The 20,172-nt window shown below is 36.7% G+C and overlaps 1 protein-coding gene across 1 annotated transcript in view; it reads left to right on the forward strand.

Annotated features, from left to right (window-relative positions):
* LOC306861583 (dedicator of cytokinesis protein 4-like) overlaps window positions 1-20,172 on the forward strand; it is a 103,249-nt gene that overhangs the window by 49,631 nt on the left and 33,446 nt on the right. The window contains exons 14-29 of the mRNA XM_079403947.1: window positions 2,593-2,717; window positions 2,979-3,141; window positions 5,975-6,081; window positions 7,417-7,570; window positions 7,722-7,819; window positions 7,928-8,011; window positions 8,098-8,198; window positions 9,765-9,846; window positions 10,129-10,299; window positions 14,082-14,274; window positions 14,353-14,480; window positions 16,952-17,086; window positions 18,784-18,882; window positions 18,978-19,072; window positions 19,150-19,225; window positions 19,312-19,412. Coding sequence (XP_079260073.1) covers window positions 2,593-2,717; window positions 2,979-3,141; window positions 5,975-6,081; window positions 7,417-7,570; window positions 7,722-7,819; window positions 7,928-8,011; window positions 8,098-8,198; window positions 9,765-9,846; window positions 10,129-10,299; window positions 14,082-14,274; window positions 14,353-14,480; window positions 16,952-17,086; window positions 18,784-18,882; window positions 18,978-19,072; window positions 19,150-19,225; window positions 19,312-19,412 — 1,912 coding nt within the window. The remainder of the gene's footprint in view (window positions 1-2,592; window positions 2,718-2,978; window positions 3,142-5,974; window positions 6,082-7,416; window positions 7,571-7,721; window positions 7,820-7,927; window positions 8,012-8,097; window positions 8,199-9,764; window positions 9,847-10,128; window positions 10,300-14,081; window positions 14,275-14,352; window positions 14,481-16,951; window positions 17,087-18,783; window positions 18,883-18,977; window positions 19,073-19,149; window positions 19,226-19,311; window positions 19,413-20,172) is intronic.

The raw sequence follows: 20,172 nt of genomic DNA on the forward strand, positions 1-20,172 counted from the left end.
ACTCACCAAGGATGCATTTATTTGATTAAAAATACAGTCAAAACTAAAATAATGTGAAATATTATTATAATTTTAAATACTTGTTTTCTGTTTGAATATATATATTTGAAGATGTCATTTATTTCTGTGATCCAAAGCTGGATTTTCAGCATCATTACTCCAGTCTTCCGAGTCGCATGATCCTTCAGAAATCATTCTAATATGCTGATGTAGTGTTAAAGTAACATTTATTATTATTATCAATGCTGAAAACAGTTGTGCTGCTTAATAAGGCTTTCCTGTAGCTCAAATAGTAGAGCATGGCGCTAGCAACGCTAAGGTCATGGGTTCGATTCCCAGGGAAAGCAAGAGCTGATAGAATGTAAAAAAAAAAAAAACTGTAACTTGTATGCAATGTAAGTCGCTTTGGATAAAAGCGTCTGCTAAATGCATAAATGTAAATGTAATATTTTTTGGAAATCCTGATATATTTTTAGGATTCTTTGATAAATACAAAGCTTAAAAGAAAAGCATTTATTTGAAATATAAATATTTTGTATCATTATAAAAATCACTTTTGATCAATTCAATGCATCCTTGCTGAATAAAAGTATTATTATTATTTTTTATTTATTATTAAAATAAAATTTTACTGACTTTTGAATGCTAGTGTATCTTTAAGAAAGAAAATGACATATTAAGCTGAGATTACATTCTCTGTAATATGACTTGTCTTTACATTTGACTATTAGCATAAACTCTGGTCCACTAAATAAATTAATAAATGGGTAATGTTTTGGCAAACTATCGATATTAAACATCAACAGTGTACAAAATGTTTAAAAACTGAATTTGTATCTTCACCTTTTAAAATGACTTAAAATAATTGATAACAAATCACCTCCTCCATAAATCTCTAATTGTAGACTGCAGAAATTCTCTCCAAACTAACAAAATATGTAATATCCAAGCATGCTCAAGAAAATAAATGATAATATTTATTTAGAATTGAGTTTTTTTTTGTATTTAGAGTTTTATTTACAGTTTATTTTCTCGAACAAAACTTTTGATGCTATATAATTTAGCCTCACTCTACTTTGATCTTTTTCCTATCAGACTGATAACATCCAGTGTACCTTGACTCCTATAAATTCCACAAAGCCAACCGATCAACTCTAACTTGCAAGTTCATGAAGCTCTCGCCATTTTTCTTGCGGCATTCATCAGGCAGTCTGTGTGCGTCTGAGACTATTTTCTCCCTCCGTCTTTCCATTACTGACCCAGATGTTTTGGTTGCACAAGCAGCCTGTCTGCTGCCTCCTGGATGAATGTGCCGTCGCTGGCAGTAACCGTGCCTTATGGCTGCCCGGTTTATTATTAGTTCTTTGCTGTAGGCTGATCTTCTCTTCTTTCTTAGTGTGTTTCACATATAGTCCAGTTTCCATCTTGCAGGAAACTCACTATGACTTTTTTTTTTTTTCTGATTGTTGCTACAGCAACTGTTATATGGCTATTAGTTGGCATGACTACTGATTTGAATTTGGGTCTTGAAATAGGAGTGCACACACAAATGCATTACACACACATACAGGAACCCACACTTCCTCTGCTCGGTGGCACAAGTTCTTTGTCCCTTTCATTTGCATGCTTTAAAAATGTGACCCGCAGCTCACAGTGCATTTTAAAACCATGCTGCATGGGACAAAGCATGCAACTGTAGATGCATGTACATATATCTTTAGTGCAAGGAAATGGACCTGTGCATGCTTCTTTGACATGAGCGATGCATCATATAAATGTGGTTGCATTGAACCATTACTTACTTTTGGCCGTAACATTTGCACCAATGTGAAAATGTGCATGCAGAGCCATTGAGGTGTGGGTGTCGAAGCACGGGTGGACCATGAAAAATTGCAAGGTGTGAGCATGTAAATACACTTCCTGTGTGATAGAGAATGTATTCATTTGTTAGTGGCCTTATCTGTGAGTCACATGATGCACCTACTGAGGACATTTGGGAGAGATGATTTTTATGCTTTGTGCTCCTCTGTCATAATCGTGATAAAACTTTCCATGTCATTAGCTCATGGTGCTACACCTGAAGTATTTAATATGAAACCTGCAACATTTTCAACTCATGCAGCTTGTTGAGGAGTGATGTGCTTTTGCGTTTTTGTTCAATCGATGTGAAGAGCCTTTTCATTCCAGAATCAATTTGACTTCCAGAAACATGAGGCTTGAGTTTGAGTCTTATTGGTCTGTGGGTTTTTCTGCAGAACAAACAGCATAAAAATCAATGTATATGGTAAAAAGTTGGACCTGTATTATATATATATAATTTATTTTTTATTTAGTTTGACTTTTTATAACAAATATATCTATCTATCTATCTATCTATCTATCTATCTATCTATCTATCTATCTATCTATCTATCTATCTATCTATCTATCTATCTATCTATCTATCTATCTATCTATCTATCTATCTATCTATCTATCTATCTATCTATCTATCTATCTATCTAATCTATTATATTACTGATAAGTAGGTCTTCCAATTTGTTGTTAAATTTTGATTTAAAAACATTTTTTGCATATGTTGTTCTCTTGAAGGTGAGATGAGAAATGATCTCTACATAACGCTGGAGAAGGGCGAGTTCGAGAAGGGAGGGAAGAGCGTGGCGAGGAACGTAGAGGTCACCGTCTATGCGCTGGATGCTGATGGACAGATCCTCAAGGTTTTTAAACTCATAAATATGTCCTGTTCCCCTTGCTTGCTTATAAGTACAGACAATCTAGGATACCAGAACTAAAAACACATTGTCAAGGTAATATGAAACGGCATTAAAGATCACTTCCTCTTTGTCAAGCTCATCTAAATCTGGAATAGTTTTCAAAGTCACGGCTGACAAACAGCCATCGAGGTTGAGCAGTGAGAGGTTTGTGGTTTTCTGTATCCTCTCACATTCAGTCTCTGTCGACTGTGTCTCTCTCTGCAGGGGTTTGTGGCCGTGGGCTCGGGCGAGCCGGGCGATGACGAGTATCACACCTTCGTGCTTTACCACAACAACAGCCCCCGCTGGGCGGAGCTAATGAAGCTGCCCATCCCAGTCGACATGTTCCGGGGCTCTCATGTCCGCTTCGAGTTCCGTCACTGTTCCAGTAAGTCTGACACGACTGCTGAGAAAACCATTGTTCTTTTTGTTTCCTCGCTTTAGGATGCATTTCATATTCACATAAGACTAAGGCAAGACAGTATTTCCCACACATAATAGATGCGGAGCTTGAGAGAGGAAGTTAAATTGGCTGAATTTGAAATGAGTGTTGAGAGTGCAGGAGATGTAGCAGTGAACCTTGTGAGTCAAAGCATCACTAATGGGCACTTAATATGGACAAGTATAATCCAGAAGTGGAGATCGTCAAGGGGTATTTTTGGGTCTTTTTTATGCAAACAATTTCCAGTTAAGCATATGTGCTTAATTCAGTGCTGTATTTGTCAGATGTGTAGACTTCCTGTACACCAAAACACCTCAAATCAACTGAAGGACATCATTCATTGATCTATAGGACCAGTATACATTTTTGTGCTGGTCCAAATTGGTTTATGCTAGTTTTGGTGCTGGTGTAGGGTTGAGAATCAAGGTTTTTATTCAGAATAATGATGCTGGAGCCAAATGATTGGTTGATGCGGCTTTGGTTTTGAGCAAATTAAATGACACAATGATGTAACTGGCCATGTGCGGCCTATTTTTATTCTGTAGTTGACTTTTGAATGTGTGAGACATTGTTTTTTGTGAAGTTTTCTAAAGACACTTATGCCTCTGTACGTGGCATGACTCAAAGACAAAAATAAATCCAAAAGTTTGGGTTTAAGCAAGATAACAAAGACAGTGATGTTATGAATAAAGGTAATTAATCATTATTTAAAAAGTGTAAATACAATTTTACATTAATAAATAATTAATTAATAATTATAAAATAATGTTAAATATTAATTTTAATATTATTTAATATTAATTAATTAATTGTAATATAATATGAATCTTTGTTTTATATATATATATATATATATATATATATATATATATATATATATATACAGTGGTGTTGGCCCCCTTCCTGATTTTTTTTTTTTTTTTTGCATGTTTGTCACTTTAATGTTTCAGATCATCAAACAATATTAATCAAAGATAACACAAGTAAACACAACATGCAGTTTTTAAATGAAGGGTTTTTTTTTATGAAGGGAAAACAAAATCCAAATCCATGGCCCTGTGTGAAAAAGTGTTTGCCCCCTCCCCCGTTGAAACATAACTGTGGTTTATCACACAATTATGTTTCTCTAGCCACACCCAGGCCTGATTACTGCCACACCTGTTCGCAATCAAGAAATCACTTAAATAGGACGTGCCTGACAAAGTGAAGTAGACCAAAAGATCCTCAAAAGCTACACATCATGTTGAGATCCAAAGAAATTCAGGAACAAATGAGAAAGAAAGTAATTGAGATCTATCAGTCTGGAAAAGGTTATAAAGCCATTTCTAAAGCTTTGGGACTCCAGCGAACCACAGTGAGAGCCATTATCCACAAATGGAGAAAACATGGAACAGTGGTGAACCTTCCCAGGAGTGGCCGGCCGACCAAATTTACCCCAAGAGCACAGCGACAACTCATCCAAGAGGTCACAAAAGACCCCACAACAACATCTAAAGAACTGCAGGCCTCACTTGCCTCATTTAAGGTCAGTGTTCATGACTCCACCAAGAAAGAGACTGGGCAAAAATGGCCTGCATGGCAGAGTTCCAAGACGAAAACCGCTGCTGAGCAAAAAGAACAAAGGCTCGTCTCAGTTTTGCCAGAAAACATCTTGATGATCCCCAAGACTTTTGGGAAAATACTCTGTGGACTGACGAGACAAAAGTTGAACTTTTTGGAAGGTGTGTGTCCCATTACATCTGGCGTAAAAGTAACACAGCATTTCAGAAAAAGAACATCATACCAACAGTAAAATATGGTGGTGGTAGTGTGATGGTCTGGGGCTGTTTTGCTGCTTCAGGACCTGGAAGACTTGCTGTGATGAATGGAACCATGAATTCAGCTGTCTGTTCGTGACCTCAAGCTGAAGCGAACTTGGGTTCTGCAGCAGGACAATGATCCAAAATACACCAGCAAATCCACCTCTGAATGGCTGAAGAAAAACTAAATGAAGACTTTAGAGTGGCCAAGTCAAAGTCCTCACCTGAATCCTATTGAGATGACCTTAAAAAGGCGGTTCATGCTCGAAAACCCTCCAATGTGGCTGAATTACAACAATTCTGCCAAGATGAGTGGGCCAAAATTCCTCCACAGCGCTGTAACAGACTCATTGCAAGTTATCGCAAACGCTTGATTGGAGTTGTTGCTGCTAAGGGTGGCCCAACCAGTTATTAGCTTTAGGGGGCAAGCACTTTTTCACACAGGGCCATGTGGGTTTGGATTTTGTTTTCCCTTCATAATAAAAAAACTTCATTCAAAAACTGCATGTTGTGTTTACTTGTGTTATCTTTGATTAATATTTAAATTAGTTTGATGATCTGAAACATTAAAGTGTGACAAACATACAAAAAAAAATAAAAAATCAGGAAGGGGGACAACACTTTTTCACACCACTATATATGTATGTGTGTGTGTGTGTGTAAATATTTTCCAAATATTGTACATTGTCCATTCTTTCTTCCTCAGAATTACGAATATGAATTGTTAATTTAGTCATTACATTTTGATGACTTGTTTACCAAGCATGTATTGCTCATTAACACCAGCATCCAAAACGCAACATATTTTCTGTATGGCTGTGACTATTTTTCCTGATATTGTCAAGAAGAGTCACAGACATGTAGTTGTCTAAAGCTCCAGATTAAATATCAATGTTTACTTCCAGCATAAAAACTGTATTTTCTTGTTATGGAGTTTTAAATGGATTTGGCTTCTAATATACAGTGTCTGTGTTCTCCAGCAAAAGACAAGGGGGAAAAGAAGCTGTTCGGATTCTCATTCGTTCCTCTAATGCAGGAAGACGGGCGGACTCTGCCCGATGGCACCCACGAGCTCATCGTTCATAAGGTACAGCTGTCAAAAAAAGAGCAACTGTATGTCAAATGACAAATTGTCCTAGCTGGCACTTATTTCATTCTGCATGCTTCTTTTTGCCTCGAAAAGCCCTGAATTCAAAAAGTGGCTTCTCATTAAAAAGTGTAAGAGTTAAATAACAGTGTCGGAAAACACATCCCTGCCGCACACCCAATTTAACACGCTTCGGGCACAGCTCTGGTAATTGCAGACTGTGGAAGTGTTTGTGGATTTAACAGGCTTAAAAGAGTTCACACATGCACAGATACAGAGAGCTGCTGTTATTTGTGTCATGTTGTACTGTCACCCCTCACACTCCATTAGTACATCAGTTCATTAAAGAATCTTTTGCTGAACAAATAAAAGACTATGATAAATAATGTTCTGATGATTTCATTTTTGCAGCTTAGTAATGTCGATGTAGCCTTTTATTTCAAAATTGCAATTAAAATCCAGTTTTCCTATTTAAATCTAAATAACTTTTATTAGTGTATATGAATCAATGTGTGTAGCCTCAGGAAGGCTTATCCCATAAACAGGACCAGTATGATGCTGTGAGCTTCTCGTGGCCTATTTACACCCGCTGAAATAGGGCGGTTTGCTCCAGCGTTTACACGCAAGTCTCGACGTAACACACTAGAGATCACTGAATCCTGTAATATTGCACTGAGCTGTGTCACTGGTCATGTACAACAGCAGTTCTGCTGACCTCTTACAGTACGTGTAGCAGTTTGAACAAGATAAATGATAAAAAAGAAATAAGTCAGCTGTCAGCTGTTTGCGTTTCTGCTAGAGGCAACAGAACTGCTGACTGAATGTAGAGCGATTGCATGATGCTAATTAAAGCAATGGTTCAGCTAAAAATAAAACTAATGTCATCATTGTACTTACTTTCATTACAATCCCATATGACCTTGTGCTTTCTGTTGAACACAAAAGATGTTTTTCTAAATGTTAAAGATTCCCCTGAAAAAAACAAAATCAGAGTCAGACAAAATGCATCTTGATAATGTCAGATAACTTTGATAGAAAGGTATGTAATTGATGTAATACAGTCAACTAAAAATTGTTCAGCTGTTAAATTTAAGTTCATAACTAGATAATACCAATTTAGGTCAACCAATTACCAAGCAATGCTTAATCTTGTTCAGTCTGTGGTGTAAAAAGATCATATTCATCTTTTGATCATATTTGCAAATGTCTTGACTCCACAGCCAACAGAGCAATGTTGTCTATACTGTTCCAATACTTTTGGAGGGCACTGTATATATATATATATATATATATATATATATGGTTGACAGGATCTTTTTCATGAATATTTTCCAGTGTGAGGAGAACGCTAACCTGCAAGACTGTGCTCGCTACCTCAAACTGCCCTTCTCGAAATCAAATCTGCCTGGCAACAACCAAACTATGAAAGGCACTAAGGAATCCTTATGGATCACATCATTCCTCTGTTCTACCAAACTCACTCAGAACGGTAATGTGTGTGTCTCTTTGTATAGGATATGATAAGACAAATCGTCCCTAGTTGGAAGTTTTCCTGGCATGATGCATCACAGAATATGGGAACATTTGGGTATCTGGCATGAAGTTTCACACACTGATTGCTTATTGGCTGTTTCCTGCAGGTGACATGCTGGACTTACTGAAGTGGAGAGCCCATCCTGAGAAAATCAGCGACAGCCTGTCTAAACTCAAAGAGATCGATGGCTCAGAAATAGTTAAGGTCAGCTTCCCTTCACAGCCTTGCTGTTGGTTAATGAACCTGTCAATCACAATGATCTTTCTCCTAATTGGTGCACAATTACTAATAAAGTCAAATATCTCAAATCAGTTTTTACAAGATACACTGGACACGCTTTTTGGCATTTTGGACGAGAGTTCACAACGATATGCACTCAAGGTGTTTGATTGTCTGGTAAGTATAGACCCTCAATTTTTTGCACAATAGAGACCAGTGAAATTGCATGTTGCTTACTGTGAGTGTGCATTTTTGTCATTCAGGTGCACATTATAAACTTGCTCCAAGACAGCAAGTTTGAGCATTTTAAACCAGTCATGGATACCTACATTGAAAGCCACTTTGCAGGAGCCCTGTCATACAGGTATGTTAAAAATCAGAAGCATTTAACTCTCAGGACACCTGGAATCGATCCATTGATTTGAAGTGGAAACGTAGAGATGTAAATATGTGCTTGTGAAGTGTGCTTGTGCTGTCTTTCATTAAAGTAAATGCCACTTGGGTTGAGGTTTTGTTATATAACGCATGATATTTGATGCATTGAATGTGGCTTAAGTGCCCAAATACTTTGTAGGCTCACTGTATAGTTTGTTTTTGTCCTGGACGTGTGATCGCAGCTCTCTTGAAGCACTGATTCTTCACTCGAATAGCACTTCATTTTGCATGTTCATTCATCTGGGTCAGAGATCAGCCCACATTACAGCCTACGCAGTTGTTGAATGTGCATGTTACGCAACCAATTACGTTAAAAACTGGAGAGAATCAAACAGACAGCCGTAAGATCACTTGAAAAATGAGAGAGACTGTACAGTGTATTTGCAGTAAGTTAATTTTGTCTTGTAGTTTAGCATGAAATCAAAAAGACAGATTAAAAGCCATAACAGTCCAGTTTTCTGTTTCATGGGGTGTTTAGTCACATCTTTTTATTTCTAGTTATTCTTGCTCACTGGTGCAAATATATTGCGTCTCTTCCGTTCTGAATTTCAGTTCTCCTTTTGTTGTGATTTTTAGTCTCTTAAAAACCATGTAACCGCATTCTTGCAGAGCATTGGAAGATCAGCTCAAGAACTTCCCTCTCGTACTTCACTTCTCTCAACTTTTCACTGCAATGCTAGGAAATCACAGTCAAAACGCCAGAGATCCCACCATATGATGCTATTGCAATGCTTCTTTTTATGTGTTGCAATACACGAGCTTTTACGAAACACTGTGATTAAGAAGTCTCTCTTATTTTCCTGCAGTATCACAACTTCACTTAAAATTGCATTTTAGATCTATTTCTTTTCTATTGATTATTTGAAATTCAGAATAAAGACGTGCTCGATTAGAATGCTAATGTTTTGGGAAGAAGACACAAAAAACTTGATCGATACACATGGCTTAGTGGTTACATTGGGCTTTGGTGCTCTTACAGACAATGCAAGTTCGAGTCCGGATTGCAACATTTGCATGCTACATTGCACCCTACATCTGTTTCTGATCATTTTCTCTCTCCTATCCATAAAAACATGCAATTATTCTGTTATAGACTTAGCACTAATACTAATAATATACTACAAATATACTGTTCTGTCAATTTTTCAATAAATGCAATTCAGAAAAAAAAGTATTTATTTTGTGGGTTCAGTACACTATAAACATATTGTTAATTTGCCAATATTTGGTCATCTTGATTTATTTATTTACTAAATTGTGGGCTCAAAACAAACATACTGTTAATTTGCTAATATTTAGTCATTATTATTATTATTATTACTAAATTATGGGATCGGTACTCTACAAACGAATTTTTAATGCAATAAATACAATTCAGAAACACGTCAGATTGATTTCCATCATGAATCTTCCTATAAATACTTTCAATTCTACTAAACAAACATAATGTCGATGTTCAGTTTTCCACAGTGTTGTGTGTTTGTGTCTCTGGCAGGGATCTGATCAAGGTGTTGAAGTGGTATGTGGACCGCATTATTGAAGCCGACCGTCAGGAACACATCCAACAGGTGCTGAAGGTGAGATGCTTCACACTACACGTCTTTTCTTGCTCTCTCAAATCATTTTTACCCATTCTGCCCTTCATAATGATATTTAGAGTCTGTCATTACTGTCCTCCATCTTCTGAGTTTCTACAGCCACAAATACAATTTATATTTGTAATGTACTGAATATTCAATTTCTTAGGAATGGTTCGCTGCAGGCCATATCGCATTAGTTCACATAGCCCATGCATTTTTAATTAGGCCGCTTTTATGTTGCTTTCTGTGCTCAGATCTGCTATTCTGTTGGTTTCCTAGGCGACGGAGTATATTTTTAAGTATATTATCCAGTCGCGACGGCTGTTTGCGCTGGCCACGGGCGGACAGAACGAGGAGGAGTTCCGCTGCTGTATGCACGAGCTTTTTATGTCCCTCCGCTTCTTCCTCTCGCAGGAGAACAAGGCCTCACGGCCCATCACACAGACACAGGTGAGAGACACACAGATCTGTTTATGTTGGAAAACTCCTTGTATTGTATAGTTAACACGTGCTATGGTGCTCTAGTGGGTGAAATGGGTTCAAGCTTAGCATGCAATATTCCTCTTTCTTTTCTTCCACCACCAGTTTTAAAAACACATTATTTTATTATATAATTATTTAACTAAAAATAATATATTTAAAATGCATTTGTATTATTTTTAATAAATTAATAAAAATAAAATATATTAATAGATGTAATAAAATAAATCAAATTAAAATTAATTAAAAAATTATTTAACTGATATAAAAATACAATTAAATTCTACTGTTGATACAGAGGTTATTTTTTAATATTCTTGTATAAATAATTATTTCTGGTTTACAATTCTGGGCTATGATGTTGTTAACCCAGTAGTAATAATAATAATACATTGTTGTTGTTGTTAATATTACACAAATTATTATTATTATTACTAATTATTATTATTATTATTATTACGATTTTGTTATTATATATTTTATAATAAACTTTAGAATTAATATAATTGTTGTTATCTGGTGACAGTTTTTTTTTAATATTTTATTTTATTATTTCTGTTTACAATTCTGGGCTGTGATTGTTAATAATAATAATAATAATAATAATAATAACAACAACAACAGTAATTATTATTATTTCTATATTGTAATTGTATAATAAACTTAAAGTAAAAGTAATATTTATTGTTGTTGTTATTATTATTATTATTATTATTACTTAAGATGAATTTACCTTATGGAGCATTATTCTGATTAATAGAGACAATGATTTTAGTCTCAGGCCTGAAGCATCCTCTGAAACCATGGGACATCTGCCGAGGCAAATCTGCTGTATTAAGCATTTATTTGCCAGAGAAATGTCCTTAATTTGACCGATATTTCGTCCTTGAGAGGTAGGATCATTTATTTTCATGGAGAGAATGACGTACAAAGGCAGTTTTCAGTGCACTGCCTAAAATTCAGGGGAAGCATTTGAAGTCTCCCGCAAATCTTTCTGACGTCCCTGAGCTGAATGTGAGAGCGTCTTCTATTCTCCTTTGCTCGGGTGCCCATTGCACTGGCTTTTGTTCGAGCCTTGGCGTTAGTTTGTTTTGATGTTCTGCCGTGTTCTACAAAGAGCCTCAGAGTGCCCATGTGCCCCCTTTGAAAGAGAAAGATGAATACTTCCAAAGAAAGAATTGCTTTGGGTTTTAATGAGAGAAAGAAACATTGAATGAGAATGAAAAGAATGAAGTAAGATGAAAAAAGTGAGATAATGACAGCGCAACAAGATTACAGGAAGCTCTAGGGAAGACTTGAGATAATAGGGAAGTGAGAAAAACAGACAGAATATTGTTTTAGAGCTTGATTTAACGCTTGGGAAAAATCACTACTTATTAAATATCACAAACAGACTTTGCATCAGTGGGACATGTATTGCACTTTTTGGTTGCAATTTGCAAATCCAGCCATCTAAATAATTTAGTCTCCAGATCATGGATTTGTGCATCTGTTGCATTTTAGTGTCAAATAGCCAGACGTCTGACTATCAGAACAAAGTCTGGTCCACTTTTTTTGGCACACTTAGCTAATTTTAGAAAAAAAAAATTGTTTAATAAAATATAATTTAATGAAAATAATAAAATCGATTTATATTTTTTTATATTTTTACTTTAAAAATTTTTTTTTTTGTATTTGTATTTTACAGTTGTATTTTATATTATTTTATTAACATTTCTGAGATTATGTAAGGGTTTATTTGACAGATGTAAAAAAAAAAAAACTTTATTTCATTTGTACACATAATTTAGGGGTGGTTTTATCTGAAATAGTTGATGTTACAAAATAAACAGATGTGTTACTACGCTACCACCAAATAAATTGGTGTTAATATGTATCAGCAGAAGTTTTCTTCTTCTAAAAATATTAAGTGCTGACTATTTCAAACATGTAACCAAAAACCAACATGTAATTTACAGTTCTGCTCATAAATATCTTATTTACTTTCTACTAGATACTTTAACATTTCAGTATGCTTATGCTAATTTAGACTAAATATATTAGTTGTTTTTTTTTTATAGAGTTTTATATCACTAACCACACAAGGTTTGGAAGATCTAGAGATGGATTTTCTTCAGAAGTGCGTATTGAACAATCGTGGAACCTTGCAAACACTTTTTAATTTGTTTTTCTGGGTGAACTTCAACTGAATTTCAGCCATTAGTGTGCAGTATGAATGAATGAATGAATGATGCATTTATATAGCGCTTTATTGTGTATTGCTGTACACCCAAAGCGCTTTACAATCATGAGGGGGAGGTCTTAAGGATTATTAGGAGGCCATGATAGACAAGGGCCAGTAGATGGAATTTGGCCAGGACACCGGGGTTACACCCCTACTCTTTTACGAGAGGTGCCATGGGATTTTTAGTGACCACAGAGAGTCAGGACCTCGGTTTAACGTCTCATCCGAAAGGCAGTGCTTTTTGACAGTATAGTGTCCCCGTCACTATACCGGGGCATTAGGACCCACACAGACCACAGGGTGAGCACCCCCTGATGGCCTCACTAACACCTCTTCCAACAGCAACCTAGTTTTCACCGGAGGTCTCCCATCCAGGTACTGACCAGGCTCAACCCTGCTTAGCTTCAGTGGGCAACTGGTCTTGGGCTGCAGGGTGATATGGCTGTGGTATGCTATAGGTGGTCAGTGGACAGACGGTGGTCTGAGACTGAGACTAGTGTAATTTAACACTTCAAGTTAGATTGTCTCAAGCATGAATAGTTAATACATCCCAATAGGGTATAGTTGTGTGGTATATCTGTAGAGGTATATTCATCTCAGATGATTTATTAGCCCTGTGTTGGGTTGAGTGCCGTTTGAACGTTTTAATCTTCATGGAGAGCAGAACAAAGGCAGTGATAGAATGCAGGCCAGAGCTGTTCTAATCCCCCATAATCCTCCTCTGTCCCTCCCGCCCCACACTGGCCCCTCACAGCGGGATTATGTGTTGGGGTTTGGGTCTCTTCTCTCCTCTGTCCATGTTCTTCTTGTTTTTGAGATTCCTTCCCTAGTAGGAATAGGCTGTGGGTCAGTGGTGAAAGCAGTTTGCTGCTGTTTCTGGATGAGAGGATATACATGTTACAGTCAGTGTATTGATGAGGCAGCTGTATTATGAAAGCCAATATTCACAGTTTTAGTGGATGATATGGTTTAATTTCTGTACATTTGTTTTATTATAGGTAAAAATATTTGTGTTGTAGTCACATTATAGTTAGTTTTTTCCCCACTGTTGTTTCATTGTTTTGTACACAAAGTTGCATTTATTTATTTGTTTATTAACTATTTTTATTATTTAAATTATTTTTAATTACGTTTATAAATTTTTTGCTCATAAGTTTGCATACCCCTTGCATAATATGCATTCTTTTACAATATAAGACACATCCTAAAATTTTTTTTTTTTTGCATTGTTTTGATTTGAATAATAATAAGGTGCATTAAAAGCTAGGTGATGTAAACTACATAGGATGATGTGTAACTGTTTCTTATTCTGTTTAAGGACCTTCAGAAGCTACTTAAGATATTACATGTTTCCAAGAAGACAAAATAAGTACAATTTAGCATACAATTAAAGTACAAAATTTTATCGCTGGTTTGTAATGATGAGTGCATTAAAATTGCTGTTTTATTTTCGCTTATTTTGCTTATTTTTCAGTGTAATCACTGTATGAATGAGATTGTTTCTTGACTTGATTGTTTGTCTTCACAGGCAGTGTTTCTGCAGTCGTTCCCGGCTGTGTATGGGGAGTTGCTGAAGCTCTTTACGGTCAGGGAAGTGGCCACGTTTGTACGGGAGACGTTGGGCAGCCTCCCCACCGTGTCCCAGGCCGACTGCCCCCTGGAGGCCGTCAAACTGCTCTGTATCGCCAAAACCGTAGAGAGCCAGCTCTACACAAACCCTGGTAAACACATGCTCACTGAGGATGAAGATGAAGATGGTTAGAGGCAGTCTGCTCAATGTTTGTGTGTGATTTTATCAGAGTCTAGATGTATCCTGCTCCCGGTGGTGCTGCGTTTGCTCCAGGCTCATATGCAGGAGCAGCGAGATCTCGTCATGTGCGCTCACATACTCACCGGCATGCTGTCTCTCCTCAAGAAGGACGACACGGTAAGATAACCCTCACACAACTATAGGACAACACTTTGGACAACATGCAGACTTAGTCAAAGCAAACAAAGCCAATCTCAAGAGATTGTTACTCCAACTTACATGTTTGCTGGCATTTTCAGCTCATCAGCGCTTTTTCTGTGACATAGAGTGTGTGTGTGTGTGTGGTTGCCAAGTTGGGAAGCATTAAGTAAATCACTGGCCATGAAAATGTATGTATTTAAATGCAAAGCTCTGAGTTTGGGGGATCTAAGCTGTTGACATCTGGTATCCACAGTCATAAAAGTTTGTGGAGGCTTGTTGCCAATGCAATATAGTGCAAATTCCAAATTAAAATGAAATGTTTTCAGGATAAATAACTATGGAAACCCATATCCACCACTGAATAAAAATATGCATATGTATACAGTGGGGAAAAAAATATGATCCCCTGCTGATTTTGTACGTTTGCCCACTGACAAAGAAATTATCAGTCTATAATTTTACTGGTAGGTTTATTTGAACATTGAGAGATAGAATAAAAACAAAAAAATCCAGAAAAACGCATTTCAAAAAAGTTATAAATTGATTTGCATTTTAATGAGTCAAATAAGTATTTGACCCTTCGCAAAACATGACTTAGTACTTGGTGGCAAAACCCTTGTTGGCAATCACAGAGGTCAGACGTTTCTTGTAGTTGGCCACCAGGTTTTCCATTTTCAATGCCCTGGCCCTGACGGTACATGGCCCCATCCATCGTCCCTTTGATGTGGTGCAGTTGTCCTGTCCCCTTAGCAGAAAAACACCCCCAAAGCATAATGTTTCCACCTCCATGTTTGATGGTGGGGATGGTGTTCTTGGGGTCATAGGCAACGTTCTTCCTCCTCCAAACACGGCGAGTTAAGTTGATGCCAAAGAGCTGGATTTTGGTCTCATCTGACCACAACACTTTCACCCAGTTCTCCTCTGAATCATTGGCAAACTTCAGACGGGCCTGTACATGTGCTTTCTTGAGCAGGGGACCTTGCGGGCGCTGCAGGATTTAGTAGTGTGGCGTAGTGTGTTACCAATTGTTTTCTTGGTGACTATGGTCCCAGCTGCCTTATTGAGATCATTGACAAGATCCTCCCGTGTAGTTCTGGGCTGATTCCTCACCGTTCTCATGATCATTGAAACTCCACGAGGTGAGATCTTGCATGGAGCCCCAGTCCGAGGGAGATTGACAGTTATTTTGTGTTTCTTCCATTTGCGAATAATCGCACCAACTGTTGTCACCTTCTCACCAAGCTGCTTGGTGATGGTCTTGTAGCCCATTCCAGCCTTGTGTAGGTCTACAATCTTGTCTCTGACATCCTTGGACAGCTCTTTGGTCTTGGCCATGGTGGAGAGTTTGGAATCTGATTGATTGATTGCTTCTGTGGACAGGTGTCTTTTATACAGGTAACAAACTGAGATTAGGAGCACTCTCCCTTTAAGAGAGTCCTAACCTGTATAAAAGACACCTCGGAGCTAGAAATCTTGCTGATTGATAGGTGATCAAATACTTAATTCACTCATTATAATGATAACTGTTTTGAAATGGGTCTCTCACTGTTCAAATAAACCTACCATTAAAATTATAGACTGATCATTTCTTTGTCAGTGGGCAAATGTACAAAATCAGCAGGGGATCAAATAATTCCCCGCCACACTGTGTGCATATGGATATGCATATGTATACATGTATGTTTTAATGTGCTGAAATATTTTTTTCCTCTTTAAGTCATATATTTAAAGGCAGTTAAAGGAGAGGGTTATAGCACACTCATAGCATAATAAAAGTTTAAAAAACACTGAGAAGTTGGGTCTTTAAAATTATGACTCTAAATGCACTGCTTTTATTCAAATCCTTTGCCTTTAACACAACTTTTCAAGTCCGTCAGTCTTTAAATTTCCAGCTTTTAGCAATCTTCCATTTATGCATAATTCTTAGGTCCCCATTTGTTATGAAAGTTTAGTGCCGTAAAAGAGTATTTATCTTATTTATTTGTCAAATATCTGCCATTGCCAAGAGTATGAAACACGTTTGTCAAAACGTGGCCCTAAATCCGCATAATTATGCAAGGCTTCCTGAAGACCTACTTATCGTTCATGCAAACCAGAAGCTTTGTTGAATTAGTGTTTTTGCACATCCCCAATTCGTGCTGACTTCTGCTTTGAAGAAGAACACAGGAAACTTGTCTTGAAATGCTGAGGCCACTCTAAATGTAGACATCCTCTCTGACCTTGAAGTCAAATGGCGGGTCTCACGCACAGAGAAGGACCGATGTGCATCAGACACACTGGTTTCTTCCTGCACTTGCATAAACTGAAATGACAGCTGAACCTTTCATGGCTGTCTCACCCTTTTTGCCATTAGCACCCTGTCAGACAGTGTGCATAAAATCACCGTTGACCTCTTGCAAGGGCAAACATATGTGTGTGTGTGTGTGTGTGTGTGTGTGTGTGTCTAGGAGCCAGCTGTATCTGAAGAGGTGGATCTGATCGTGGAGAGTGTTTTGGGTGTCTTACTGCGGACCATATTGGAAATCGCTAACCGGCCACAACCAGCAGGGCCCACGCTACGGCCCCAAGTTCAAGATGTTACGGTAAGAAAACCAAATAAGAAAGCAAGCTTTATAGAGAATAGGCAAGAGTGAATTGAAAACAGTGAAGTGATGCAAGAAAGCGTCAGAAACAGGCCCTGAGGGCAGCCTAGCAGTCAAAGTAGGGCTGCACAATTAATCGACTTTCTAATCGCGATACGATTATGGATGCCACGATTACATAATCGTTCAAAGCCGTGATTACAAAAATAAATAAACAATTAAAAATGCCCACTTGCATTATTCTGTGTGCTTAAGAGGTGTTTGCAGCGCAGGGTTTAACAAACTCAAACACACTGGATAAAAGGCATTTTGTCTAACTGATAGTCGTTGTCACTCTGTTGTGCATGATAGATATGTTAAACACCAAACGTGTCAAAAGCGGAACAAAATAGCTAACGGTACTGTCAAATATACATCTGCATCCCAACTCAAGCTCCTGCTACTCTGAACTCAAGCTCCTGTTAATGTGCATTTCTAAGAGACAAAACTTGTAATATTATACTTGTAATATGTTCAGTGCTACCAAATCAGGTGCTGGTGCCACTGCTCTCCAATGTTAGTCTGGAGCCCTGATAATATAAATTGTACTGTAAAATGTTACTGAAATTTGAAATTTCATTGTAAATGAAATGTATAGCTTTAGTAAACCATTTTTTCTTTTAGTTTTAGTATAACATTATTATACCATGCATAATTTTACCTATTTTTGTTTAAAGAAGAAACCAAACCAATGTATAGTTGACATTTGAGGCTCAATGCTATAGAAAAGCAATAAAAGTTCTGGAAGAGTGTTTTCAGCCTTTTTTTAAATATATATTTTATATAAAAAATATGGCATGCAGCTTCAAACAATGGCATAAATCTGTTCAAAATAATCGCTATTAATAATCGCAATTACAATCTCAAGGGAATAATCGACAATTATGATTTGTGTCATAATCGTACAGCCCTAAGTCAAAGCGCTTTACACATCAAAGTCTCTCAACACAAGCAGCAGGTGAATTTTGGCAGTGTTCCTGCTAGATGTGACGTATTCCCCAGCGCCCGTAGGTTTTTGTGAATTCAAACCTTGCCATACCTCATTTCAACTCCAATTTATTCATCCGTATTCAACACAGACTGAGATTTATCAAGGGTTTTATGGGGCGGTTCAGTATGGGAATGAAATAATCTGCGATGTCTAATTTTTTTTCTTGTGGAGGCAGGTGTTTTGCAAATGAGTTTACATGAGCAATGTATAGACCTACATGAAATCTGCTGAAGTTTTGATGTTTTTGTGGGACTGTGGGAAAGTATATGCAGAAATCTGCTGAATATTAAAAAATATTTTGAAGAATAAAATAAAAGAAATATAAATGTATATGTGTGTGTATTTGTATCTACGCTACTGTTCAAAACTTCAGTAAATATTTTTATTTATTTATTTGTATTCTATTTATTATTGTTGTTGTTGAAGAGATTAATGCTTTTATTTAGCATGGAATTAAATTAATTAAATTGATCAAATGTGAAAAAGATATTTTAAAATGTTACAAATTTTTTTCCCAAATATGCTGTTCTTTTGAACTTTCAAAGAATATTGTGATGCAAAATATTTTTCAAAATGCAGTTAAAGTTAAGTTTTTCAAAATCACATCACACAGTGGATTTTGATTTGATTATATTTGAGTATCACATGTTGAATGTGTGTGTTTCAGGGCGAGTTTGTGTCGTGTCTTTTGGCTCTGTTGAGGCATATGAAGGACAGACACTACCAGCAGCTCCTGCAGAGCTTCACCAGTAAAGATGACCTGCGGGTGAGGCACTCATCCACTTTATCTTACTGACATCAGTTCATTATACACACTGAGAAACATGTCAGACATCCTCTCTTTCTCTCTGTCTCTCTCAGGACTTTCTTCTGCATATCTTCACTGTGTTTCGCATCCTGATAAGACCAGAGATGTTCCCCAAAGACTGGACAGTTATGCGGCTCGTCACTAACAAGTTAGAGACTTCCCCTGCAGTTTTACATGCTGTGGTTTTCGGAGTATGAATTGTGATCTGAAATGTTTGATTTACAGCATCATCATCACCACGGTGCTCTACCTGTCAGACGCTTTAAGAAAAAACTTCCTCAATGACAAGTTTGACTACAAGGTTTGCTCTCAGTCTGTTCGTGTTGTGAAACATCAGTCGATCTGTCGTTTTCTGTTGCGCAGCCTCTAAACTCTGTTTCCATGTAGGTGTGGGATTCCTACTTCTGCCTGTCTGTTATATTCATCAACCAGCCCTGCTTTCAGCTCGAGACCTTCTCTGCCTCAAAGAGGAAGAAAATACTGGAAAAGTGAGTCCTGCAAGCCCTTTGAATTCAAACTTCTTAATATTTAGTATGCCAAAAGCAGTATATGTCGAATAAAGTAGTATGTCTGAAATTATAAGACTATTATAGTTCAGAATATTTAATGTGGTGTTTATTCATAATAGTTTTTTTTTTTACATACAATAATTGGTTATATTTATTTTTATTTCATTGTAGTTTTAGTTTTTATATGTATGTATGTATTTCGTTTATTATTTATTTAATTTAAATTTTATGTATTTATTTATTTTTTTTATTTTATGTACACTGAGGATAAATTTTTTTGAATAATTAAGATTTCAAATTAAGATGAAAGAAGTCTTATGCTCGCCAAGGCTGCATTTTTTTCCCAACAAATATTGTGAAATATTATTACAGTTTAAAAGAACTGTTTTCGATTAGAATATATTTTAAAATATAATTTATTCCTGTGATGCAAAGCTGAATATTCCACATTATTACTCCAGTCTTCAGTGTTGCATGATCCTTCAGAAATAATTCTATGTCATGTCTATTTGCTGCCCAAGAAACATTTCTGATTTATACTCAGTGTTGAAAACATTTGAAGCAGTCTGAAAACTGCTTCATATTTTTGTGGAAATGGGATTCTTTGATGAATAGAATATTGAAAAGAAAAGCTTTTTTTTTCGACATTAATAAGAAGCAATATTTCTATCTTGGATATCTTGAGTGTTTACATTCTTCAGGACTTCAGTCTAATCATATTTTGATGATTTTGATTGAT

Source organism: Barbus barbus (assembly GCF_936440315.1).
Source record: "Barbus barbus genome assembly, chromosome: 42".
Classification (NCBI taxonomy): domain Eukaryota; kingdom Metazoa; phylum Chordata; class Actinopteri; order Cypriniformes; family Cyprinidae; genus Barbus; species Barbus barbus.